At 40.7% G+C, this 27,726-nt stretch overlaps 1 protein-coding gene across 5 annotated transcripts in view; it reads right to left on the bottom strand.

The window, feature by feature from the left end:
- Nucleotides 1-27,726, bottom strand: part of CNTLN (centlein) — a 557,312-nt gene that overhangs the window by 431,217 nt on the left and 98,369 nt on the right. For 4 of the 5 annotated variants that reach the window (XM_033920529.1, XM_033920556.1, XM_033920518.1 and 1 more), the window contains 2 exons: nucleotides 27,221-27,400; nucleotides 5,380-5,513 (listed from right to left, as the gene is read on the bottom strand). In XM_033920529.1, the coding sequence (XP_033776420.1) occupies nucleotides 5,380-5,513; nucleotides 27,221-27,400 (314 nt within the window). The remainder of the gene's footprint in view (nucleotides 1-5,379; nucleotides 5,514-27,220; nucleotides 27,401-27,726) is intronic. The other variant, XM_033920539.1, reaches the window with a different exon arrangement.

The raw sequence follows: 27,726 nt of genomic DNA, 5'->3' as shown, positions 1-27,726 counted from the left end.
TAAACACGCCCCCAGAATGCATCTATTTTGTACAACCTGTGATAGACGTGGTGTGGGTTTGGACATAGCTCTAGTCGGCTTTCAATTATCAGTACTTGGTCGTCCTGTCTATTGGGACATCAAAGTGCCAACTTAGGCAGGTTTTTAGGCGTTTTAAAGTTTTGATTATGAGCCTCAATATCTCCTTCTGTGCACTCACATTTTTACAAGCACCATAAGACAACATCCCTATTTTCCAAGCCCTACTAGGATATATAGATATATAGATATAGATATACACACACACACACACATACATTCTATGTAGAAATTTTTAATGTAATTCTCAAAGTTGGCAACTTTCTACCAATTTCCTCCCCCCATGACCCTCCCTTTCAAAATCTTCTAACCCATATGCTCTATCTATTTTTCTCCCTCCATCTATTCACCATGTGACAAAAAGAGGAATTACACCTCTCACCTGTTGTAAGCCCTCATAATAATGACCTATAAGGCCTTGCTTAAATCACTGATAACCGCTAATTTTCTTAAAAATCCTCCTCCTCAAGATTGTTTTTATGAGCAGTGATCAACCTCCTCAGATAAAGTTGAAGTTGCTGATAAGGGTACCAGTCTCGATGCAATAACCCGTATTTCTGTTGTAAGAATGCAAAAATCAATATCTGAGCCTCCAAAAACATTCACACAAGCCGGAGTTTAAAAACTGCACTCTGCATCTCATTATCTAACAAAGGTAAATACCAATGGCAATGTAGGTCAGCATACTAGGTTAGCGCTCAGCATTCTAGTTTTCACCAAAGTAGGGTGAACTAAAGAAGCTGGAAGAGAGCAACTTAGCATGTAAAACATAAGATAAATCCTAGGATGTGCTAACAAATTTCTCATTGGACAAATAACAAAAAATCAGTGTTATCAAAAATTCAATCTCAGGCATAATGTAAATTATATGCTATATTATAGAAAGGCAAATCTGGCAAGCCCATACGCTCTTCATGGTGTTAAACTTGCAATGCCCCCAGTCTTAATTGAACCTTCTGGCCTTCCAACAAAAATTGTCATAAAAACTTATTTCAATGGACTAATTGTTTAGGAAGTTAGTATAATGGGCAACATCTGCAGTGGATACAGCCACTTTTGGTAATAAAACCTTTTTGATAAGATGCACTCAATTCCATAAATAATTTGGGAGAGACATCCACTTACTCAAATGAGATCTCTCCTTGTAAAACAGGATCTACATTTGAAAAACACATATGAAACAAACAATAATAAGGTTAAATATTTTAAAGTATCTCCCACCCAGATCAAGGAAAAGATCCATGGCCAACTGACTTAACGCTTCAGACCCATCATAATCAATAAGCAATCCTGATATCTCCACAGAAGTCAAGAAATGGGTCTAGAAATCCAAAATGGCCACAGACTGATCGGGTTGTGAAGCACGACTGGGAGCTCTCTATACAGCTCTTCTAGCAGCCAATTTTCCTTTTTTTTCAGCGATGCCGAAACGGAGAGGGAAGAGCTTTGCGGAATATTTCTGTAACCGAACTCGGCAACATAGAAGATCTCCTACGCCGGATGCAAGCAACCTCATTGCCAGCATTGGAGACACTCCCGCTGGAGACGCCACGAGTGAGCGGATCAGCGGCATTCTCCTTGGGATTGGACACCACACTGAGCCCTGACACTAGGGCTCCGCCCCACGCCCTCGGAGCACCAGCTCGCTGCAGACGGAGCAGCCTGAAGGGATTCAGCAGCTGCAGCAAGTCCAGGAGGCCAGAGAGATCGAGGAAGGTCAAGCTGAGCTGGACACACTATCATCGGAGGGTAGTCCAGAATTGGTCTCTGAAGTTGGGATCCAGCATGAAGGCGAGAAGACCCAAGGAAACGACTTAGAAGGAAGGCAAGAAACTGGAGGGGTTTTTCTGCCTACACTTTGTCTGCCGCCGGTACAGAAACTCCAGGAGGTAACTTTAGAATCAATTTGAGACCTGATGGCTACTCTGCCTACATTAATTAATCCCCGTTTTCAGCATTTGCAAGAAAAAATGAAAGTTCAAGGGACAGATATTAAGGTCTTACAAACGGAAATGTTAGACTCTAAAACTTCATTAAGAAATATTAATCAAAAAATGAACTCCTTTAAAAAGTTTCAAGAAACATTGATAAAGGATAATACCAATTTGCAAAGAAAATTAGAGTCATTAGAAAATTCAGCCCGTTCCAATAACATTAGGCTGATTAATTTCCCTAGGAGTGCATTATACACCCCAAAGGAATTATTGAAGAGATTATTTTCTTGAAGTACTAGAAATCTCAGAGGAATTATTACCTCCTTTATCTCAAGTATATTACCTACCGGGAAAACCACAAACCCAACAGCATGTCGCTGCTCCTGAGATGAATGTAACAGCATTACTTGAACTTTCTGATACAGAACTAGTTACGCCTGATACATTATTATTGATGGTGGCTATGGCCCCAGATAAAAACTGGCTTATGAAAAATTTCTTTAAACATATGCAGAAAGAATTTTGGGGTTTAAAAGTACAAATGTACCCAGATCTAGCTAGGGATATCCAAAGATGACGGAAGTTCTTGCATTAGGGGCAACTTTTTTCCTACGTTATCCATGTAAATGTGTGATTCATTATTCCTCACAAAATTATGTTTTTTTTTAACCCTTCCAATTGACTACTTTCCTCTCAATGTTGCGATTGGAGAAGGATAAAGTCACTGTTTAAATATCCTAATTAAGTTTACAGAGGTGTTATTTCAACTGGTTCTCACCTTAATTAATTGTGTAATCTTCAGTTATTCTATTTCTTTTTGTTTCAGTTATTCTTTTGGATCTCATTTATTGAGGACTAGAGCGATTAAGGGGACATGTTTCTTGGTATTATCTATTCTTGTTATGTATTGATCTGCTCCTATATTGCTATCTGTACAAGTTTATACTTGAAATGTAAATATGAAAATGATAAATAAATAATAATAAAAAAAGAAATGGGTCTAGACAAAGTAAAGTGGTTCTCAGGATACCTACTATTGTAAAAATTTCATCCACAAATAGCACCAACTTAAACTTGTTATGTGGTAAAGAAAGACCATACACCTCAGGGTCTTCTACTATCTTTTGCACTAAAGTAAAATATGTAATTGCGGAGGGTGGGGTAAATTTTCCCAATTTTTATAGGTATCATCAAGCCTATATAATGCGTCAAGGTATGTATTGGATCCTCCCTGAGCTCTTAGAACATTACCCACACTGGCTATATCTTGAGTGGAAAATCATGTCCCCGATGAGACTGTCTCATATATTAAGTATTAAAATACCTAGGTACGCTAAGCATAATGTGATTTTATTGGACACATGGAAAACAATTAAATTTAAGTTAACAGATGTTCCCATAATAAAGTCTACTTTACAGTCCTTATGGTTAAACTCCAAGATTCAAATAGGCGGTGCTGTGATCACTTGGAAGAATTGGATGCAGGCAGGTATTCGGACATTAGATGACGTTATGTTTAATGGAAATCTGCTTGATTTTTCACAATTGCAACAGTCATTTGGAATTTTAAAATCTCAACAATATAGGTGGTTGCAGTTGAAGCAGGCTATTCAGAGTAGGTTTCCTGAATGGAAAAATTTTAAAACATATTTTAGCCTGCAAATCCTTTGCTACCAAACTGATTTAGTAGGTCATCAGGCTGCTCAGTGGTACAAATTGATTTCTGGATTTTTGAATAAAAAGCTAAAAATAGTCTTAGAGACATCTGGAGCATCGAGATAAAACAGTATGTTTCTGTGTCTCGTTGGCCACGAATTTGTACTTGGAGATTGAAATGTACAGCGTCAGCATCTATGAGACAAACATGGTTATTTTTGTTACATAGGATTTTCTGGACCCCAGTTCGATTAAATAAAATAGATAGTTCTAAGTCTAATAGATGCTGGTTTAAGGACTTTGGATCATCTGTTGTATTTTTGTCTGTTTATATTAATATATTGGAAGTCAATTTGGAGACAAATAAATTTAGTACTAGATTCAAATGTTCCAATGTCATATGAGGCTATAATTTGTGGAACAATTTTACATGTGAAACCCACTCTAGATAAATATAAGCGTTGTCTATTTATGATCCTAACAGGTATAGCCATTCAATTGATTTCAAGTAATTGGAAAAACCATGATAGAATTAATTATACATTTTGGTGGGTGAATGTGTTTACTACATACAGATATGAACGAATTAACGCAGAATGTAGGGGTTTTAGTGAGGTATTTAATAAAATTTGGAGCCCATTGACTAAATTTGTAAAAACATAATAATGTATTTTCATCATATCTCTTCTTTTCTTTGGTTTATTTATCTTTACACATCCAGGGGGGTGGGGGGTTGGATGGAGGGGAATAAATATTGATAGTGATATTTGGGTAACTTTATTCTTTATTTCTATTGTATATTAGGATATATTATGATATTATTATATGCAGGAAAATGAAATTATTGAATGATATTTATGTTGCCTGTATAGATAATAGTGTAATATGTGGAATATCTTTTGTTCTTTCATTTGTATGATACTGTTTTTGATTAAAAATCAATAAAAAATTTAATTTAAAATTAAAAAAAAAAAAATATATATATATATATATATATATATATGTATGTAATTTTTAAAGGAAATAGATATCTTGTCATGCACTCTGGTGATATGTGATTGATTCAGGAAAGATGGAGACTTGAGGAGGTCTCATGCAACAGTGCTAGTTGGGAATGGTACACATTCAAGGTAGGGCAAATGAAAAGCCTTTAATATTCCAAAGCTGGAATAGCTTCCCACGCAGGATCCTTCAGTGATGTCACCCATGCTGTGAGAACTTCCTATCTTGCTTGTCCTAGGACAGGAATAGGCAATTCCGGTCCTCGAGAGCCAGAGCCAAGTCAGGTTTTGAGGATATCCACAATGAATATGTATGAGATGGATTTGCATGCACTGCCTCCTTGAGATGCAAATCTATCTCATGCATATTTATTGTGGATATCCTGAAAACCTGACCTGGCTCCGGCTCTCGAGGACCGGAATTGCCTACCCCTGTCCTAGGAGAATGACTACATCACAAACGGTATCACACTTAGAAAGAACATGAACAAATGAGACAACAGAATGAATGAGAGATTCTGACAATGGTTCAAACTTTGCTTTAAGTGCTTCTTTACTTGTTGCACATGTTTCTGTAAGATCAAGAAATACACAGTAGAGTATTATGCAAGGAGGGAGGGGGTGAGGGACTTGCAACAAAAATGCAATCAAAAACAATAAAAATTAAAATCAGGACATTTGAACATACATAATAAAAGTGAAATACTCACCTTAGTCTGGTAGTATCACCCTCTTTCTCAGTCAGCTCAGTCTGCTTAAAATCAAGTTGTGAAGACAATTCATTTAACTTGTTTTGTAAATCTTCCATTTGTTTTCTAGCCCCTGTTAGATCAGTTTCCAAACACTGTAAGTAAAGTCGTAGAATCATAACTTAAAAATAGAAATACATGATTTTTTTTTTCAAAACATATATTTAACAAATAAAACAGCAAACAAATGCTTCCAACTTCCTCCCTCCCCATGCAAGGGGTTTTAGAAGTAGTGTAGGAATACAATATCACTCTCACTTCACTTTCTCCTCCCTTTTTAGGATATCATCAAGTCTACAGATATTAGAAACTAAGGAAATAATGGGCATATTGAGATTCTGAAGTCAGCAAAGAGAAATACCATCAAATAAAACCAAATGCTCACACCTCACAAATACCATGTTCTTTATATTTAAAAAATATTTTTCCATAATTCATATTTTTGCTATACCACAAATTGTCAAAATAAAATTTAAGCGGTTTACATTTTTAAATTAAGCAAATCATATGAAATCAACTAAACATGGACAAATAGATGAATAGAGAGGACATGCATGGCCCTTTACAAAAAAAATGAGGTTGATAGTCAAAAGCATTTATGTAGTTGGCAGCAACACTTGCCATATAAGTGGTTTACTTAAAAAAAATATTTGCAGTGGATGTGAATACAGTCTGTTCTCGTTATCCATGCGTTCCCAATTCACGATTTCACTTATCCACAGATGCATGCTTTGTGATCGCTCTTCGCCACACGTGTTTGCATATTCTTGAACCTCTGACCTTAGAAAAGGGCTTTGTTTCCTTTCACTTTCCAGTTTTGGCCACCAAGCATCGAGAGAAAGTTACAAGCATAAGAGAATGAGTTACATCTGCAGGTCCAGCTCCAAAGAGAATGGCTACCAAGTGTCAAGAGAGTGAGTTATAAGAATCTCCAAGTACAACTCCAAAGGGAAAGAAGCATTGTATATCTACTGGAATAGCTCAGTCATCTTTTCTGTATCCTAAACCCTAAATTGTAATTCTCCAACCTTCTTGTAATTCTGGAAATGTCCAGCTGTTTCTTTTGTAATTCGCCCAGAACTGCAAGGTACGGGCGGAATAGAAGTCATTAATGTAATGTAATGTAATGAGTGACAAAATACATGTTTTAGACAGGCTTCATTCTGGCAAGTCAGTTTCAACTGTGAGTTCAACATGAATGAATATACAATCTGATACATCCAGCTAAAAGAGGAAGATATCCATCAGTCTGTTTGTGAAGCTGCACTGGAAAGTTTCAAAACAGCATCTGTGGTTCGTGATCAGTAAATGAAAAAGCTGGAGAAACAACAGGAAAGAGACTGAAGCTCCGAAACCCTACAGGCTGAGGTAATTGCAACCAAGAACACTGTCTTGATCGTGAGATCCATAAGGGCTGCCTGCTCCAGAGGCTCATATGGCAGACAAGCCAAAGAACAGAGAACCAGATAAAGATTCTATGTTGGACAGGTAAGTCGCAATGGGGGCCTAAGCTGCAGAGCACCCTGCAGTAAACGAGCCACATCTGGATGAGATGCCAAGGCACCCCTCAGAGAAGGAGGGCCCATACACGAAAGACCGATAACCTGCACCCGGAGCAAAGCTACCATTAGCCCCTTCTTCAGGCCGTCCTGAAGGAACTCCAGGACCCGAGGGACCGACGGAGTAGCCGGGTCCACCTGTCGCAGGCCGCACCAGGCCTGATAACATCTCCCAGCCTTCACATAAGCAGCCACTGTGGATTTCCTTTAGCTGTGTAGCCCCAGCTAGTCAAAGCCATGCGCTCAAGTTTAGCAAAGACTTTCAAAATGTCATATAAGGTATCAGCCGTATAATCCACTTCCAAGATTATAAAATCCAAGTCACAAAGCATCACAGTGTCAGGATCATGGTGCAACTTGGAATGACATGCTCGAGCCATGAAGAAGAGGCTGACGCCGCCTGAACACCAGCGGCCGCCAAATCAAACAGATGCTTGAAGACAAAAGCCACTCTGGGGAGAGAAGTGCGCTTGGTGACCTCATCACCGAGGAATCCACTTTTGGGGAAGCAAAGCACTTGTTAAAGGCATCCATCAGGGAATAAAGCCACATCATGGCACAAGAACAGTGCAAAAGACCCTCAGGAGTCTCTTCGATGTCTGTAAGAATCCAAACAAGGTCAAGATAATCAGGAAAAGAGGCAGATTGTAGCCTCTGGTCACTCACAAGGGAACATTCTGCAGTGACACAGACTACAGCTTTAATTCCTGTAGAGATTCAGAATCAAATCCACAATAAACACATGCTTGAAAAATCTGCGCACAGTGGGATCCTCCCCCAAATCAGGGGCTCCGCAGTCATCCAGATTCTGAAGAACCGCCAGATCTGTCAGAGTTGCAGCCGCCAAAGTGCCCTTCTGTGAAAGCAGAGGTATGGAAAGCGAATCTGGCACAACCATGGACACTTCCTACGTACCTGCCAGCACCCACTAGAGGATGCAAGAGAAAAGACCCTGGACCACAGTCACAGGGGTTCTTGTGACCGGCACAGAGGCCAGCAGAAGGGAGACAGGCAGAGACCTTTTTTCCCCCCAATTATGCCTGATAAAGCATATCAACAAAATCCAGGGAAGCTGGCAAGTATAAAAAATAACTTTAAAATCAAATCTGGAAAAATCCAAAGGCCTATTTTACATAGTAACATAGTAAATGATGGTAGATAAACACCCGAATGTTCCCTCCAGTCTGCCCAACTATTTTGACTAAAATAGCTCAGGAAAACCATATAGAACCCTTAAAACCGGTGATTTTAGGATTTTAGGGGTGGGGGGGGTTGGGCATGAAGGGAAACCACCTAAAACCCCTTTTTAAAGACTCCCAAAATCTCTGATTCAGGCTGTCAGCCTATACTCACAGAAATATGTGCTGACAGGAAAACACTGCAGACAGAGCTGACACAGCTCACAGGGAGATCCTCAAATTGCTGGAAAGCTGGACTTTGAATCTTCTGACTGCCTCCCCCAGCCTGACGTACATGGCCAGCCTGTCATCTCTGCAACCCTCGGATATGCCGTGCAGCACGCCTGGTGGAGGAACGCAATCTGGCCCCAATCCCGGGCAAGCCTCCATGGAACCACACAGCCTGTGCTTGACCCACCTGGGGTGAGCTAGCTCCCAAGGGAATGGTCCCTGAGCCCTGATCTGACATGCATGTTGTCCAGAGGACTTACTGATAAACAGGGAGCTCTCTAGAAGCAGACTTTTCCCAAAGGTCTGCGATGTTGCCACAGGGAATCTCCGCAGCACGAGGGCGAAATCCGTGAACGCAAAGACTGAAATTACATGAAATAAATACAAGCAGAAAAGAAAAGCTCCTACAGCCTGGCTTGTAGGAAGAAAGACTGATGCTCACAGGGACAGTAATGAAGTAAGAGGGGGAGCTTCTGAAGTTTGAGACTTCCTACAAAGTCCTGGCAGGTGGAGGGAAATAACCCACTGGTCCTGAAATAAAGTGGGATTGTACAAGAAATTGGAGTTAGTACACTAAGGGTTGCTCCTCTAGCAGTTTGATCTGCAAACTGGTTTCCCCTACTAGTTGGATCCAGCCCTCTAGTATGAGCTGCACAGTTTAACACAGCAACCCGGGCTGGACGCTTAATACCCTCCAATAGTCAGACGAGGAGGCTGATCTTCGGGGTGCCCAGATGAGGGTAAGAAGCGGCGGGGGGGGGGGGTGCCCAAACGTGTCGGGAGGGGGGGTGCCAGATCGTGGCGGGTGCCGGATCGTGGCGGGTGCCGGATCGTGGTGGGGGGGTGCCAGATTGCGTCCGGGGGGGGGGGGCCAGACCGCAGGAGGGAGGTGCCGGATCGCAGGGATTAGGTGCCGGATCGCAGGGATGAGGTGCCGGATCGCAGGGGGGGGCCTTCGAGGGGAGCAATGCCAGTTCTCGGGGGAGGGGGGAACGCATCAAAGCGAGTTTCCATTATTTCCTATGGGGAAACTCGCTTTGATAAACGAGCATTTTGGATTACGAGCATGCTCCTGGAACGGATTATGCTCGTAATCCAAGGTAAAACTATATATTCTTTAGTCAAAGCAAGCTCTATACGCTTAAGGCGAATAGTTGTAATATGCTGAGTTCTAGCCAACACTAGAAGTTGAGACTATGTGGGATTCTGTAACACCAAAAAATAAGTTTTTTTTCAGCATATGCAGTAGCCACTAGACTCTGTACATAATGTAGCATCCTTTCCACCACAGTATCAAACTGTTTTGAAAAGTTCCCCAAAGGCTTCAAACCAGTCAGAAACTTCTGCGCTAGCATACAAATTACAACAGTTTTAGTGTGGTGTACATACAAATGAAACCTTACAGCAGTGTTGCTCAAACTTTCTCAAGCCGGGACACACTAAAGGTAGTGGCCATGGCTTGAGGCACCCAGAAGTTTGCAGACATCACCGTGATGATATCACGCATATGCATGACTTCATCACGTTGACGTCCGCACATGTGCAGAGGCCCTCCAGATGGGCCCTGAGACGCCAGTAGGAGGTGCCAGCAGGGAAGAGGGCCAGAGAGGCACTGGCGCCAGCTGATTGCCTACAGCAGTGTTTCTCAGCTACTTCAAGCTAAGCACCTCCTAAGTCTAACAAATATCAACTGAGTACCCAACCACAGACCTTCCTAGGCCCACCCAAGTTCTACCCCAGATCCCATCCCCTTTACTAATTGTAATACAATTTTTTCCATTCATTTTTCATATAACACAATATACACAGCAGATATTAATTCTCAAAACTGACACATTTCAGTCATTATATTCAAAATAAAGTCATTTTACCTACTGGCGATCCTCTGAAGGCTGCTGTAATTAGCTTTAAAGGTGAGACCGGGAGGCAAGAGGGGAAGCCAGAGGACGCTAGAGATAAGGGGGAAACGTGCAGGTCTTGAGCAAATCGAGCAGCACTGGCGCTGTACCATGTAGGGAAGTCAGCTGGCAGGCGCCTCTCTTCCTCCTCAGTGTGCCGCGGCACACTTGGAATCTCTGGAGGCACACTAGCGTGCTTTGGCACACAGTTTGAGATACACTGCCTTAGAGTATAATCAGGTAATGACAAGTAAAGAGTTCTAGTTAGAACATCTTTAAGTTCAGTATAGGCTGACAATTGTTCTTTAGTTGGGGTTGGTAATTCCCCTTCAGTATCTTTTAACATTGCACAGAGTGGCTCTGCTATTTGTGTGAAGTTAGGGATCCATTCCCTACAAAAAAAACAGATAGCCCCAAGAACCTGCTCAAAGCAGACACATTAGGAAAAGATACCTGAAGAATGGCAGTAATTCTTTCGGAAGTTATTTTCTTCCTTTCCTTTGTTAGGCACACCACCCCCTCCCCCCCCCCCCCCAGAAAGATGACATTATCTTTAAAATACTGTAGCTTATTCTTATTTACCTTAAGCCTTATTTGGTGCTAATACAATAGCAATTCTTTTGTAGCATGTTTACAAGCATCCAAGTTATCCGCACCTGACAAATCATCTATCTACTGTATCAGGGTGGATGGTGCTGGGTCAGATCCCTGCAAGATAGTTCTCAAGGCCTGACAAAAATATCCAGGGGACGCTAAATACCTGGGAAACAGTTTGTCAGGTAGTACAGTACGCTGCCCCTTAAAGGAGAAAGCAAAAAAGTTCTGTGAGGCAGGGTATAAAGTCACTGGCTTCATACACTTTAAAGATATCTCGCAAGATCCTCAGAGGTGCCTCTCATGAGTGCTACATAAGATCTGTGCACTTCAAATCTTCATTTGATCTAGCAATATTTTTTTAGAACTTATTGTAAATTCTTATAGAAGCTATATTAAATGTTTAATCTTAGAAATATTTTATAGTGACATCTTTTATTTAATGTTTTAAAAAGCTGTTTGAAACATTAAATAAAAGATGTCACTACAAAATATTTCTAAGATTAAGCATCTACAACTGTTACACTACCCTCAGGAACCTCTCTAAATACGATGGGTGCTGAAAAGTACAAAGCCCAGTCAAGAAGAGAATGCAGTGGATGTGGTTCAAACAATGATCTGAAACAATATCAAAACATAGAATTTCGTTTCTGCAAATTGGCACTTAACAAAATAAGATAACACTCTTTTCAGCTTCAGTGACAAAATAACACTCAGAATTTAGGAAGTTGGTTGGTTGGGCTGAGAACTTTGCAGCACCCCCTCATATAGGCAAAACCTCTAAGGTCCTCGGAGTTATACTCAGCTCTACCGTATCTTATAAACCCCAAATCTCCAATTTATGGAAAAAAATCATTCTATAGCATAAGACAACGAAGAATAATCAGATCCTTCCTACCATGATTATTACTTTGCCATACCGACATAGATAGATGCTTGTGCTATTCCAACTAGACTATTGTAACTCTATGCTGGCATTAACTCTATCTTCATTCACAAACTACAACTGATACAAAACACAGCAATAAGACTAATATTCAAACTGAAAAAATATGATTGCATCTCACCTTACTACAGTAGACTGCATTGGCTACCTATTAACACAGGCATCACCTTCAAACTATCATGTGTAATGTTCCACATCCTATATATGAACTCCACAGAGCCACTTATAAACTTTTTTGTCAACTCCTGGTCAATATCAGCCAGAAAACTTAAAACATTTCAATCGATCCTTCCCTCTCCCAAAGGTATAAAATACAAGTGTATATTTAACTCACTACTCACCAACCTCGGTACTAAGACCTGAAACAATCTTTTAATAATTATCGAGAAAGAACCTAACTACTCCAGATTTCAAAAAAAAATTGAAGATTTTCCTTTTTGTGAATGTATACTCCATTGATACTTAAGAAGTATGCCCTTCCAAAGCAACCTACACAGCATTTCACCCTTTCAGAATCCATAAGAGCTTGCTCATCAAACTTTACAAAATATAAGTACACCAATCTACTTGTATCTAACTCAACTGTATTGTACTTCAAATTGCTGTACTGTAATTCTAACAACCATTCAATGTTCCCCTCTATTGAATGATTACTATTTCTCCTATCTCTGGTAACTACCTCATAGTAGTATACTGCTTACTTTATATTTCATTGTTGTAACGGAATTTAAACTTCTGGATTTGTAAGTCACCTTGAACCTAGATAGGCGCACAGTGACCCAGAAATTGAAGATTAGATTAGATCTATTATCCCCTCCTGTCCCTTAATTATCCAACATACTTGTCCCATGTCTTCTTGAATTCAGAAACACTTTTTATCTCCACTATCTCCACCATGAGGCCATTCCAAGCAAACACTACCCTTTCCATGAAAAAGTATTTTCTGAGGTTAATTCTGAATCTATCCCCTTTCTTCTTCACCCTGCTCATTCCAGAGTTTCCTTTCAATTGAGACTCACTTCATGCACATTTATGTCATGTAAGTATTAAAACGTCTATCACATCTCCCACTCCCACTTTCCTCCAAAGTATACATATTGAGACCTTTACATGTGTCCCCATACGCCTTATGATGAAGACCACTGACCATTTTAGTAGTCTTCCTCTGGACCAACTCCATCCTGCTTATATCTTTTTGAAGATACAGTCTCCAGAATTATATACAATATTCTAAATGAGGTCTCACCGGAGTCTTATACAAGAGCATCAATACCTCCTTTCTCCTAATGGTCATTCCTCTTCCTATGCACCCAATCATCCATCTAGCTTTTAGTCACCTTTTCAACCTTTTTGGCCACCTTAAGATCACCACAGACTATCACACCCAAGTCCCACTCCTCAGTCATGCTCAAATGTTCTTCTCCTCCTAAACTATACCATTCCCTTAGGTTTTTGCAGCCCAAATGCATGACCTTGCATTTCTTAGCATTAAATCTTAGCTGCCAAATTCCAGACCATTCCTCGAATTTTGTTAGGTCCTTCCTCATTTTATCCACACCATCAGGGGTGTTTATTCTATTGTGGATTTTGGTATCATCCATAAAGAGGCAAATCTTACCAGACAGCCCATTAGTAATACTGTTTCCAAAAATGTTAAAAAGAATAGGCCCAAGAACCGACACACCACTGGTATCATCCCCTTCCTTAAAGTGATCTCCATTGACTGTCACCTTCTGCTCAACCAGTTCCTAACCCAGTCCATCACTTTGGGACCCATCCCGATGACATTCAGTTTATTTATCAGATGTCTGTATGGAGCACTGTCAAAGGATTTGCTATTTTATCATAACTCCAGCAGTGGAGTGTTACTATTTGACTACTGTATAGTTCATATACTATAGCTCGTGTATTGTACCATCATTACTGAAGCTAATGTTTATATTTCCATCAAAGCTTCTCATGTAAACTGCTCTGAACTGCCTTCATAGTCATTAGTAAGAGGTATAGAAACTTTAAATAAACAATAAAATCTAAATACACCACATTTAGCACTCTCCCTCTATACAATTCTCTAGTCGCCCAGTCAAAAAAATTTATCAGATCTATCTGACAAAACCTATCTAGTGAACCTATGTTGCCTTGGGTCCTGTACAATCCACTGGATTTCAGAAACTTCACTATTCTCTATTTAAAAAGTTTTTCAATTAATTTACTTACTACAGAAGTCAGACTTACTGGCCTGTAGTTCCCTACCTCTTCTTTACTTTCACTGTTCTTCTTCAGTCCTCTGGTACCACTCTTGACTCTAGAGAAGCATTGAAAATGCAAGCCAGCAGAGATGCCAGAACTTCCCTAAATTCCTTCAGTACCCTTGGATATACGCTATCTGGCCCTATAGCTTTGTCCATCTTTAATTTAGGTAGCTCCACAGAGTCCTCAGAAAATTGTTCAGGGTCTACCACACCTCCTTCCTTATTTGCGTTTGTCTTCAGTGGTTCTGCTCCCAGCACTTCAGCTGTGAACACAGAGCAGAAATATTTGTTAAGCAAGCCAGCCTTATCTTTATCAGCTTCTACATATTCTTCCCCTTCATTTTTGAGTCTCACAATGTCATTTTTGCACTTCCTCCTATCACTAATATCTTTAAAAAAAAATGGCTTGTCCTCCCTGTTTTACTCTGTTGGCTATTTTTCATTCTATTCAATATCCAATACCAGAGTCAAACCTTAAATGCTGAAGAAGAGAAGTTAGCTATGACATGGGTATCCAGGAACCATCCAACTGTAATGCCACTATAATAAACTTAAAAGCTAAGGGGGAACCATTCAAGAAATGTATGTTTGCTGAAGATTTTTTTTTTTTAAAGTCACATCAGTGAACTGGTAGAGATCACTTATTATGCACTTGGATTTAAAGACTGTTGAAGTAATGATTTCATTTTTAACAGCAATAGCTTCTTCCGCTGGCATAGAAAGAATATTCTCTTCCTTTGGACTCATTCATTACAAACTAAGGAATCATTTGGGACCCAATGTAGCAGGAAAGCTTGTTTTTCCTTTCCAGATTATGAACAAACAAGAAGATGAAGATGAGTGAGCTATAGAAGAAAGTATTTCAAGTTTTTAAATTGTTATTTTTTTATTTTTTATTATTTATTTATAACTTTCAAATAAAATTCACAAGAATACATCTTGCTGCATGAAACACAGAGAGGAAGGCTTATTCAAAAAGAAAATTATTATAATATATCCAAATCTTATCCCCTTTCTTAGACCACAATAGTGATAGGGGTAGTCAATGTATATAACAAGGAGATATTAAATACATAATTTGCGGAAAAAGCTTAGCGTGAATCAACGACTAAATTATTCTAAACAGTCCCTTTTTCCAATCATTCCTTAATGATTTTCTTAATATCTAAAAACTGCTTCAAGTGTTCTGGAGAGTAAAATGTATATTTGACACCCAAGTACCTAACCAGGCACTTACAGGGATACGCAAGAAGAAATGTAGCACCTAACTTGATTGTCGCTTGACGTAGGGAAAGAAAATCCTTTCTTTGTTCCTGAGTGGTTTTAGAAACATTGGGGTATAACCATATTTTCTGACCTTCAAAAAGTTTCTGAGTTCTTGAAATATAATTTCAAGATCATATTAGCGTCTTGTTCAAAAACAAAAGACACCAAAAGAGTAGCTCTCTCTGTGTCAGCTGTTAAAGTTTGTTCAAGAAGTAAAGACACATTTTCAAAGTCAATCTGAGGCTCTTCTTGACCATCATTTTTTCCTGATTCCTTTTGTAAAGCCTTTCTGTTTGGCAAGTAGTAGATTTTATTAATTGGAGGAATATTATTTAGGGGAATTTTTAAGTTTTCAGATAAGTATCTCTTAAGGAAACCAATAGGTAGAACACCTGGAGCAAGAGGAAAATTCAGGAAATGAAGATTTAACCGCTGATTATAATTTTCTATCTGTTCAAGTTTCCTATGAATCAAGGTATTGTCCTTAATTGTAGCTGCTTTAAACTGCTATAAATGTAGTATCTCTTCCTGTGTTTGCCTGGCCTGGACAGAGAATTCCATTTTCATCGAGTCCACAGTCTTAGTTAAACTATCCAATTTAGTTGTAATATTAGTTACCTCTTCTGTGGATTTAGACATTTTAGTCTCCATTCGTTGCAGCAGCTGCCAGATATCATTCAAGGAAGCCTCCGTGGGAGCTGGTACTACTTCAGCCCTCTTGATTGTAGCCATCACCTGTTCTGCCGTTGACGCTGAGCCCTAGCTGAGAGACCCCGTGTATCCACTTCCTGGATCACGAATCTCCTGCCCCAGAGCCCCGGTTACAGCTGGACACAGAGGATTAAGGGAGGGCGGAGGTGAAAGTGATGTTTCGAGGTCCGAAAGGGCAATAGGCTCTTCCAAACCTACATCCAGCGCCGAGTTATTCAAACCTCCGGATGCTTGCGTTGTCATTGATAGAGCTGCAAAGAAGCGATCAACCGTCTGCTGGACTGGGGTAGGCGCTAGTGCCGGCAAGGGTATGGCTCTAATCACCCCCTTCCTCTTCGTATGTGGCATAGCAGCAACCCTGAAAAATTGCAGCAATCGAATAGCAGGTAATGAGGATGAGAAATCCAGCAGTAGCCAGGTCTTAACTGCGTCTTACTCTCAGCTTACACGCTGCCGCCATCTTGATTCCCCCCTCCTTAAATTGTTATTAAGGTAATGATTATTTTCTCCATTCAATAAAGTACTGCAGAAAAATTGTCCAAATATGAATGATTATCCTATTAAACTGGAGACAGTTCACCTCACAATAATTTCATAATTATTTATCTATGTATTTTTAATAGTATAACCAAATCGGTAAAACTAAAATGAAAAGTTATTTTTCAAAAATTGAAACCTTCATCTGGTTGTAAACATTAAGGGCTCCTTTTACAAAGGTGTGTTAGGGTCTTAACATGCACAATAGCGCGCGTTAAATTCCCGAGCGCGCTAGCCATTATCGCCTCCTTTTTAAGGAGGTGGTAGATTTTCGGCTACCGCACACTCTGGCGCGTGGTAATTTTGTCCGTGCGCTAAAAACCCTAGCGCACCTTCGTAAAAGGAGCCCTAAGACTGCACCAGCAAGAATGAGTCTTTCTATAGAAAACTATGATTTAAATCAAGGGGTCCTTTTACTAAGGTTGATTTAGTGCATGCTAAATGCTAACGTGGCCATTATATCCTATGGACGTGTTGGCATTTAGTGCGCACTAATTTTTAACGCACACTAAATCGGCTACCCCACCTTAGTAAAAAGACCCCCAAGTCTTTCTGACTAGTTATTTAAATCGATTTGATTTAAATCAAATCCACCCCACCAGCCTCTTAATTTGTCCAGATATTTTTACCTGTCTTCCTTTCTCTGCGATCTTTTGTAGTTTATGAAAGCTAACCTCTTTTTCCTTACCTTCGCAACTTTGAGAACCAAAGCAGCCTTCTTTTCCTCTTACTTTTACTTACTCTCCTTACAAAATGAGTTGTTGCCCTTACAATAGCTCCTTTCAATTTTGCCCACTGCTTTCCTACTTCTTCCAGATGTTCCCATCCAGACAACTCCTAGACATAATCCCTCATCTGAACAAAGTCAGTTCTTTTAAAGTCTAGAACCTCTGCTTTGAATTGAGCCCTCTCTAAACTTTTCTTAATATTAAACTACACCAGCAGTCTCAAAACACGCGGCCCACGGGCCGCATGTGGCTCTCCAGGTTTTATTTGCAGCCCGCGGTCTGGATTGGATCATTCTCTTCCTTTTGGAGCAGCAGCGTTGTCTGGCCGGCTTGTTCCGTTCAAAGCCACAGGTTGGCGGCTCCTTGCACTATCCACTCCTGCATCGGAAGCCTCTCTGACATCACAACATCAGAAAGGCTTCAGACGCAGGCGCGGATCTCGCAAGGAGCCGCCACCCGCGGCTTTGAACAGAATGAGCCGGACAGACACACTGCTGCTCCAGTGGCGTACCAAGGGGGGGGCGGTCCGCACAGCTGGCCACCCTCCACTGTTCTCCCTAGAGTGCGGCTCATCTAGAGCAGTGGTGTCCAACCTGCTTCCCTTCCCTTCTCACCACTGCCATCGGGGAACAGGCCGGCACCGTGCTCTTTGACCTCCCTGCTTCTCTCACCGCCCAACGTCAATTCTGATGTCGAGAGGACGTTCTGGCTAGCCAATTGCTGCCTGGCTGCCCGGAACGTCCTTTCCGACGTTAGAATTGACGTTGGGCGGTCGGCCCCATGGAGAAGAGAAGCATGGAGATCTCGGCCTGTTCCTGATGGCGGCGGCAGCAGCAGCAGCCTATTCCCCTGCGGCAGTGGCATGGAGGAGGGCAGGAAGGAAGAAATAAAGAAGGGGGGGACAGGGAGCCAGAAACAAAGCAAAAAATGGGACACAGATTCAGAGAAAGACAGACATAGAGAAAGAAAGAAAAAGTTGGGGGAGGGAATGAGGTCTGGAGGAGAGGAAGCATACAGGAGGCTGAAAGAAGGGAAGAAATATTGGATGCACGGTCAGAAGAATAAAGTGCAACCAGAGACTGATGAAATTACCAAACAAAGGTAGGAAAATGATTTTATTTTCAATTTAGCGATTGAAATGTGCCAGTTTTGAGAAAGAAAAGATATTAAACTTTAAATGTGAGTGCTGCAGAAAAAAATAGAGTACTTGGAGGGCTGCAGAAAAAAAGAGTTAATGTCTTATTAAAGAAATGACAATTTTGCATAAGGTAAAACTCTTTATAGTTTATATATCTTTCCTTTTAATTGTTAAAGGAAAGTTTTATAAACTTTAAAGAGTTTAACCTCATGCAAAATTGTCATTTCTTTAATAAGACATTAACTATTTTTTTTCTGTGGCCCTCCAAGTACCTACAAATCCAAAATGTGGCCCCGCAAAGGGTTTGAGTTTGAGACCACTGAACTACACCATGTGGTGATCACTGGATGCCAGATGATCACCCACTATAACATCAGAAACACTTTCAAGGTTTGTAAGCACATAGGCTTGGATTCTGTAATCAATGCAACTGTCAGCGGCACCCTTAAAAGCAGCCACCATTTGCCAGTCAATCACACAACGGTGACAGGTATAGAATTATAATAATAATAATAATTTATTCTTATATACCAAACTGTTAGTTCAAGGTGGTTTACAATAAGAAAAGCTGGACAAACAGTGAATTACAATGCAAATATCAAATACTTTTTAAAAAAAACACAAATTGTAATTAGATCAGATAGTTCTCAAAGATGGTTCAAAGTAAAAAAACAAGCAATAGATAGCAATCATAAGTATTGAATATTTCTGAAAAAATACAATTGCTAAGTCAAACATTTTTCAAACAAATAAGTTTTAAGAGTTTTCCAGAATAGATAATAACCCTAGGCTTGGGGAATAAGAACATTCCAACAAGAATTCATTACACTAGCCTAAAATGCCAAAGTTTTTCCCAAGAATCTCTTATTATGACATACTTTTACTGATGGAGACAAAAACCAGCAGATTCTTCCTGTAGTCTTGTTTGAATTATGAAATTCAAAGTGGGAAGAGAAGTAGGTTGGGGCCAATCTAAATAGAGCTTTAAAAGAGATACAACCAAATTTTAACATAATTCTGGCCTTAATTGGCAACCAATGGAGTTTTAAATAGTAAGGACTTACGTGATCATATTTTTTAAAGCCAAAAATCAGGCGGATTTCTGCATTCTGTACTATCTTAAGCCTACTAAGAGTTTTTCTATAAGAACCCAGATAAATAATATTATTACAATAGTCCAGAGTAGACAGAATTGATGACTGGACCAGTAACTTAAAAGATGTTGAATCAAAATATTATTTGATGGAACGAAGTTTCCATAGAATTGAGAAACATTTCTTAATCAATAAATCGGTGTGATCATTAAATGATAATGAACGATCTAGCATAACGCCTAATATTTTTATCGTAGAAGCTATAGAATAGTTTTGACCATTTAAATGAAGTGCATTTACATTAATTTTATCATTGGGGCTAGCAAGGAAAAACTTTAGGCCACCTAGCGCCGCTTTCAGCATTAGCCATGCCCATAGTAGCATTAGGTGGCCTAAAGCACCTAAGGAGGTGCAATTCCGGCACCAATAGGTACCTTTAAACTCAGTTAAAAACGTTGTTTCAACAGTGTATTTTACTGAGTTTGGGCACCTACCGGCACCTAAAAAAATGGTGCTGTTTAACGAATCCAGGCCTAAGTGGAGTATACTATATAAAATTTATTTCCTGCTCTAATCTCAAAAATACATTCTAGGCAGATAACACTTAAAAATTACAGCTAAATTTCCTCTTCATTTTTATATTATATTATATTAAATTAAAAATGTGTTTTTTTTAAATTTTCTGAAAAATAACATAGGAAGAAATTTTCTTTAATTCTGTAGGAAGATCATTCCAAAGCTTAGTACAAATATATTGAAAAGATTTACTGAATAAAGACTTCAAATGAATATTTTAAACCGTTGAAGAACTAAGCTTCAAGATTGTTGAAAACGAGAGGCAACTCTATATACTGCAAAAGAGAAATAAGCCCTCCAGTCCCATACCATGTAATAATTTAAATATAACATAGCATAAATTTTTATTTATATACTATATACTGCAAAAGCCTTTCGGTTCTATGCGGTTTACAAAAGAGATGAGCTGACCATTGTCAGTGAACTACAAAAGACAGAATATTGGCATCAACGAGTTAACAATAGTTTCACATCAGTATGCTGCTTTGAAGGGATTATAAGAATTTTGAGAACAGATGGATTTTTAATAGCTTTCTAAAATGCATATACGATGTTGATATTCTAACCATTTGGCCCAGTTCAGGATCCCTGAAAGCGGCTTGGTATGATAAGAGTCGGTTAATGAATCTTTTCTGAGTACAGCCTTTGACTGAAGGGTAGGTAAAAAATGATCGGGAACATATGGAGTGGCTTGGCGACGAGAACAAGAATTGAGCATTAAGTAGTTAGGCAATAGGCCATTTATGTCTTTGTAGACAAGGCATCCAAATTTGAAGAGAACTCTTCCCTCGACATGGAAACATAGTAAACATAGAAAAAATGACGGCAGAAAAGGGCCACGGCCCATTTAGTCTGCCCACACTAATGACCCACCCCCAAACTTCCTCCATGAAGAGATCCCACATGCCAATCCCATCTTTTCTTAAAATCTGGCATGCTGCTGGCCTCAATTACCTGTAGTGGAAGATTATTCCAGCGATCAATCACCCTTTCGATGAAGAAATATTTTCTGGTGTCACCATGAAATTTCCCTCCCCTGATTTTCAACGAATGCCCTCGTGTTGCCGAGGGTGCTTTAAAAAAAAAAAAAGAGATCTTCTTCCACCTCGATACGGCCCGTGACATATTTGCAATTAACCCATCCAGATTACCAAAGCAAACTAACTTTGTTTTTTGCTTTTTCAAGTTCAGAAAGTTCCACTACCAACTGATGGAACAGTTCAGCTTGTAAAAAAAAAAAAAAAATCCAGGCATATTAAAATCACCTATTAGTAGTACTTCTTTTGCAGCTTTATTTTGAAAATCTTCTATTAAATCTCTGTCCATTTCTTCTGTCAAGGAGGCCTACATATCACACCAGTGTAAATACATTTTCAATTCTCTTTTTCCAGACTGACCCACAGTGCCTCTTCCTTCCTGTAGATCAGGGGTGTCAAACTCAAATACACATTGGGCCAAAATTAAAAACTTGGACAAAGTCGTGGGCCAACCAATACAAGTGCCTTGGTCGTAACAATGTTTAAGGATAAGGTTCTGCAAAAGAACATAAGAACTGCCATCTCTGGATCAGACCTTCGGTCCATCAAGTCCAGCGATCCGCACACGTACACCGCACACGTACACGTGTACACCTGGCATAATTTTAGTCACCCATATCCCTCTATGCCTCTCATAAGGAGATGTGCATCTAGTTTGCTTTTAAATCCTAGAACGGTGGCAATAACCTCCTCTGGGAGAGCATTCCAGGTGTCCACCACTCGTTGCGTGAAGCAGAACTTCCTGATATTTGTCCTGGACTTGTCCCCCCTTAGCTTCAGTCCATGTCCTCTTGTCTGTGTCACATTGGATATTGTAAATCATTTTTTTTCCTGCTCTATTTTGTCGATTCCTTTCAGTATTTTGAAAGTCTCGATCATATCCCCTCGCAGTCTCCTTTTCTCAAGGGAGAACAATCCCAGCCTCTTAAGTCGTTCTTCGTATTCATAAGAACATAAGAAGTTGCCTCCACTGGGTCAGACCAGAGGTCCATCGCGCCCAGCAGTCTGCACCCGCGGCGGCCCATCAGGTCCATGACCTGTCAAGTGGTCCCTGCCTCATCCTATAACCTGTCCGTACCCCTCAATCCCCTTATCCTTCAGGAATTTATCCAAACCTTCTTTGAATCCCTGTAGTGTCTTCTGCCCTATCACAACCTCCGGGAGTGCGTTACACGTGTCCACCACTCTCTGGGTGAAGAAGAACTTCCTGGCATTGGTTCTAAACCTGTCCCCTTTCAGTTTCTCCGAGTGCCCCCTTGTACTTGTTGTTCCCCACAGTCTGAAGAATCTGTCCCTGTCTACCTTATCTATGCCTTTCAGGATCTTGAAAGTTTCTATCATGTCTCCTCTAAGTTCTCCAAACCTGTTATTAGCTTCATTGCTCGTCTCTGCACCCTCTCCAGCAGTTTTATATCCTTCTTAAGTGGGAGACCAGTGTTGGACACAGTATTCCAAGTGTGGTCTGACCATTGCTCTATAAAGCGGCATTATAACTTTCTCCGATCTACTTGTGATTCTTTTCTTTATCATACATTCTATTTGCTTTCTTTGCTGCTGCCACGCATTGTGCCGACGGTTTCAGGGTCCTATCTATCAGTACACCCAGGTCCTTTTCTTGTTCGCTCTTACCCAGAGTTGCACCTGACATTCTATACTAGTGTTCCTTGTTCTTTCTGCCTAAATGCATTACTTTGCACTTTTCCACATTAAACTTCATCTGCCATTTCTCCGCCCATTTCTCTAACTGACACAAGTCACTCTGGAGTTCCTCGCTATTCTTCTGCGATCTGATTGCCCGGCAAAGCTTTGTGTCATCTGCAAACCTGATGATCTCACTGGATGTTCCTTCTTCTAGGTCATTGATGAAAATATTAAATAAGATGGGCCCAAGTACCGAGCCCTGGGGCACACCGCTAGTCACTTTCTCCCAGTCACCGCTAGTCACTTTCCCATTTATGCCCACTCTCTGCTTTCTGTTCTCCAGCCATTTGCCTATCCATCTTAGTATATCTCCCTCTATTCCAGGAGTTCTTAGCCTGGGGTCCGTGGACCCTTAGGGGGTCCATGGATGGGTTTAAGGGGGTCCGTGAGGGTCAGATAAAAATTAACATTTATATTCACTACACAGCCTGGTACTGTTGATTTTTCTCATTGATAACGAAAGAGTAGATGTAGTAGTAGTAGTAGTAATGGTAGATGAAAACGTAGCAGTAGTAGATTGTATTTCATAATTATGAGTGACCATTACTTTTTGCTTAAAAAAGGAGTGTTATTTTTAGATTGTTTACTTTAAAGTTTAATAATACTTTGTGTACGTCATATGTATGAGACAATAAAATCTCAATAAACTACATTATATTCATTGCTTGCAAAGTTGTGTTTATGTGAATATTTCTAGGGAAAGGGATCCAAATCTTTCATCAGATTCTTAAAGGGGTCCATGACTCAAAAAAGGTTAAGAATCACTGCGCTATCTCAGGGTTTTTCAACGCATGGTATGCATACCCAGGGGCTATGCGGGCCCCTCATTGGGGGTATGTGGGCTGAACGCCGCCCGCCTGCCGCTGCTACATTTAATTACAGCCCCACTGGTGCTGGAACTACGGGAAGGGAAGGGTCAGGCACGTGCAGCAATTGCATGCTGCCGGCCCACAAGCCTTCCCCCCGATGTCAATTCCCTCTTCCCTTCCTCTCCCCATCGATCCAACTGCTGCCGTAAGCATCTCAGCTACCTCTTTCCTACACAAAACGTAAGCGAGTGGGGAGAGTTACTTGAGAGAGGTGCTACAGAGAGGGACTGTTTCCTACCTGCTGGAAAGTTCAGTGCTCTGTTTAACATCTACAGAGGAGGCGATTTCAGGTGCCGTTTCCCTGCGAGCACCCATGGAGACAGTCGCCCCTACGTCATTGGGCACTTTCACCTGCGGGTGAAAAGCAAGCCGCCACTAACCAACAGTGGAGAGTTACTTGAGAGAGGTGCTACAGAGAGGGGCTGTTTCCTACCTGCTTGAAAGTTTAGTGCTCTGCTTAACATCTACAGAGGAGGCGATTTCGGGTGCTGTTTCCCTGCGGGAACCCATGGAGACAGACGCCCCTATGTCATCAGGGGCTTTCACCTTAATAATGAAAGCTTATTTTCAAAATAAACATGTAAAATTCTGTGGAGATAGAGTTTTAATTTTTCCAGATGTGACCAGGGCAACTCAATTGAAAAGGAAGGCATTCTTGGATTTGAAATCTAGAGTATTGGCCCTGGAAGCCACATTCTATCTTAAGTTTCCATGTAAATGTATTTTGAAATTTAAAGATTGAGAATATATATTTTGGGATTCAGTACAGCTTGAACAATTTTTGCAATTGCATGAAACTAATAAATAATTTCCATTTGACTTGAATAAGATAGGAGTTCGGAAAAAAACAACAACTAAGCACCATCATGATTATGTTTGTATTTCCTTGTTGATCAGGTTACTCTTTCATGATGTGGACTAGAGGTTATAGTGAATAATTATGTATTTTACTTTTTGATTTGTCTGTAAAAATCCTTTTCTTGTTATTATGTGCAATAATAATGTTTAAACTTAATTTTTTTAAAAACGTAAGCGAGTGGGAGACAACCGCTGAAAGAGGAGAGAAGGCGGCTTTTCAGCACTTACCGGCGACATCTGCATCCATGGAAAAAATAGTCTCTGGGAGGAAGAAGGGGGGAACAGGAGCGCCCGAGGCCAGAAGGAAAGAAGGAAGGAATATTGGATGTACAGTCAGAAGGAAGTGCAACCAGAGACTCATGAAATCACCGGACAATAAAGGTAGGAAAAATGATTTTATTTTCAGTTTAGTGATCAAAATGTGTCGGTTTTGAGAATTTATATCTTCTGTCTATATTTTGCACTGTATTTGTCTATTTTTCTATAGTTGTTACTGAGGTGACATTGCATATTTTAAAATCATCTGACTTGACATCTTTGAAAAAAACCTGAATATAATTAACATTTTCCTCTGCGTACAGTGTGCTTTGTGTTTTTTTAATCTTGTATTTACCATTACGTATTAATAATATTATATTGTGTATATATGAAAAATGGATGGAAAAAATTGTATTACAATTAGTATTATTATTATGGAGGTGGAGTCAGGGGCAGAGTTTGGGCAGGTTTGGCCGGGGGTACTCAGTTGGTATTTGGTTTGAAAAAGTTGAGAAACACTGCTCTATCTAATCCTATATAATAAAACTCTAGCCGTGCATGCACACTCCTATCTGCGTGCTTCCATGATCTGTAGGTCTGTGGTCACAGGAGTGCGCATGCGCGAGTCCCCAGCCTTCTTCCCAGCACTTACCTACATTCGCCGGCAGGACAGGCCGCCAGCGCTGGATTCCCTGCTCTCCGTGTCAGCTCCTCTTACGAGCCACACCAGCATCGGAGAAGGCTTCCGACGCTGGCGGGGATCAAGAGGAGCCGCGGCGACACCTCGCGGGGCGGGAAGGGAAGCGCTAAAACACTCCAGCCGCGAAGGGATGCTGCGGTCACGACTCCAAACCTGTGATTCCAGCAGCGTGTGCAGCACTCTACACACGCTGCTTCGGGGCCTTCTACTGCCCTGATTTGCTCTGCCGCGTCTCTGATGATGTCATCAGGGACGTGCCAGAGTAAATCAGGGCAGTAGAAGGCCCCGAAGCAGCGTGTGTAGAGTGCTGCACACGCTGCTGGAGGCAGGTTTGTCGGGACCTTGGGAAGGGAAGGGGGGTAGGGGAAACGCTGCTGCTGCACAGGGAAGTGGTGTGGAGGGGAGGGAAGTGGTGTGGGGGGGAGGGAACTAGACCTATGAGAGAGCAAAATCATTTTGTTTTCTTTTTGCCTAGATAAAAAGTGAAATCACTTTGTAAATTCATTAATATCTTGGAATTTTTATGAGCAACGATCATATAGCAGGATGCATTCAGCAATGACCACAGTTCTTTTTGAGCATCTGTAAAAATTTAGATTGTTGGCATACTTCCATGGTAAGATGAGTCCTGCTTGAGCTAGGGCTGTCCAGTAAACGGGCACCTCCAGGTTGTGTTAGCTCTGCGTGCCCTGCAGGTGTCGCTGTGGGGTGGAAAGGGAAGTGGGGGGGGGGATCGAAATGCTGTTGTACAGGGAAGTAGGGTGGGGGGAAATGCTGCTGCACAGGGACATGGAGGGGGAGGGAATGCTGCTGTGGCTGCTGCACAGGGAAGTGGGGGGGGGGAGAAAGAAAGACAAACAGCGGGAGGAAGGGAGACACAAAGAAAAGAAGAAAGACACAGGGACAGGGAGAGACACAGAAAGACAGACAGACAAAGGGGGCCAGGGAGAGAGACAGACAGAAACAAAGACAGCGGGAGAGACAGAGAGACAGAAATAAAGAAAGACAGACAGACATATATTCTAGCACCCGTTAATGTAACGGGCTAAAATACTAGTGTAAATATAAAATATAAAAACTCCAGCTGATGAGGACCCTCAAGCTACATTTGCTGAAGACTTCCTCTGAAGGTGGCCAAAAATCCTTTTTACCAACCTTGGCAGGCAGCAGCAGCAGCATCACTAAGCCACAGATGCTGGTACCTCAGTGGCTCAATGATGCTGCCAGCGACTGTTATGCTTGATAGAAGGGAGATCTGGCCACCTCTGGAGGAGGTCTTCAGCTGGTGGTGCTTGGGGATCCCCATCAGCTACAGCAAGGATCAGCAAGTACTTCAGCACTAGAAAAATAAAACCAGAAATGCATTTCCTTTTCTGCTGAACAGAATATAAAGACATTTGCTATATACATTTCCCAAAGCTAACATATTTCAGTCAATACATTCATTTTTTTGCCTTGTTCCCGCTACCCGAAGATTTAAAATTACAACGGCCAGAGAGGGGGTAAGTGGGGGAGTTGGGAGAGCCATAACTGACTATTCTGACTTCCAATCACCAAATTTGAGGAGGCCATGGCCCCTATATCCCCGCTCCCACCCCTGTTCCGGCATCTATGATACATATAACTGCATAAGTTTTAGTAGCTTGTCCATGAACCTATTTTATTTCCTACCTCAATTCTGGCATCAGTGCAAGATTTTTCTTCCTTCCAATGTGTCTCCTCCTTCCTCAGTTTCTCTACATCCTTCAGCAGATCAGCACAATGTGTATTTAATTCCTCTTTTCCAACCTCCAGTTGTTTTATAATCATTCTTGTTTGCTCTTCCTTTATCTGTGCACACTCCTTAGTCTCCTTTGGAAGGGGTACCACAAGGATCAACAAAATTTAAAAAAATTAACAAAAACTGCAGGTTTACCCTCACAACAGCTTCTTCTATATTTGGAGGGTAATTTTAAAAAGGATGTCTATGTGAAACCTATTCTATATAGGAAAGTAGGCACCTACTTTCATTTATAGAAAATTAGCATAACCAAGTACAGTATATACATGCACAAATGCTTAGGCAAGAGGACTTATGCCAGCCATAGAGCTGGTGTAAATGCTTGCACATATATTTGGAAGATATGTTTTTAATTTATAGAATTCTATAAGTTATGAATACATTTTACCCATGAGAA

This window comes from Geotrypetes seraphini, chromosome 1, assembly GCF_902459505.1.
Source record: "Geotrypetes seraphini chromosome 1, aGeoSer1.1, whole genome shotgun sequence".
In the NCBI taxonomy this organism is placed as follows: domain Eukaryota; kingdom Metazoa; phylum Chordata; class Amphibia; order Gymnophiona; family Dermophiidae; genus Geotrypetes; species Geotrypetes seraphini.
The sequence above is the reverse complement of the archived record's forward strand: the minus strand, read 5'-3'. Positions and strand labels throughout refer to the sequence as shown.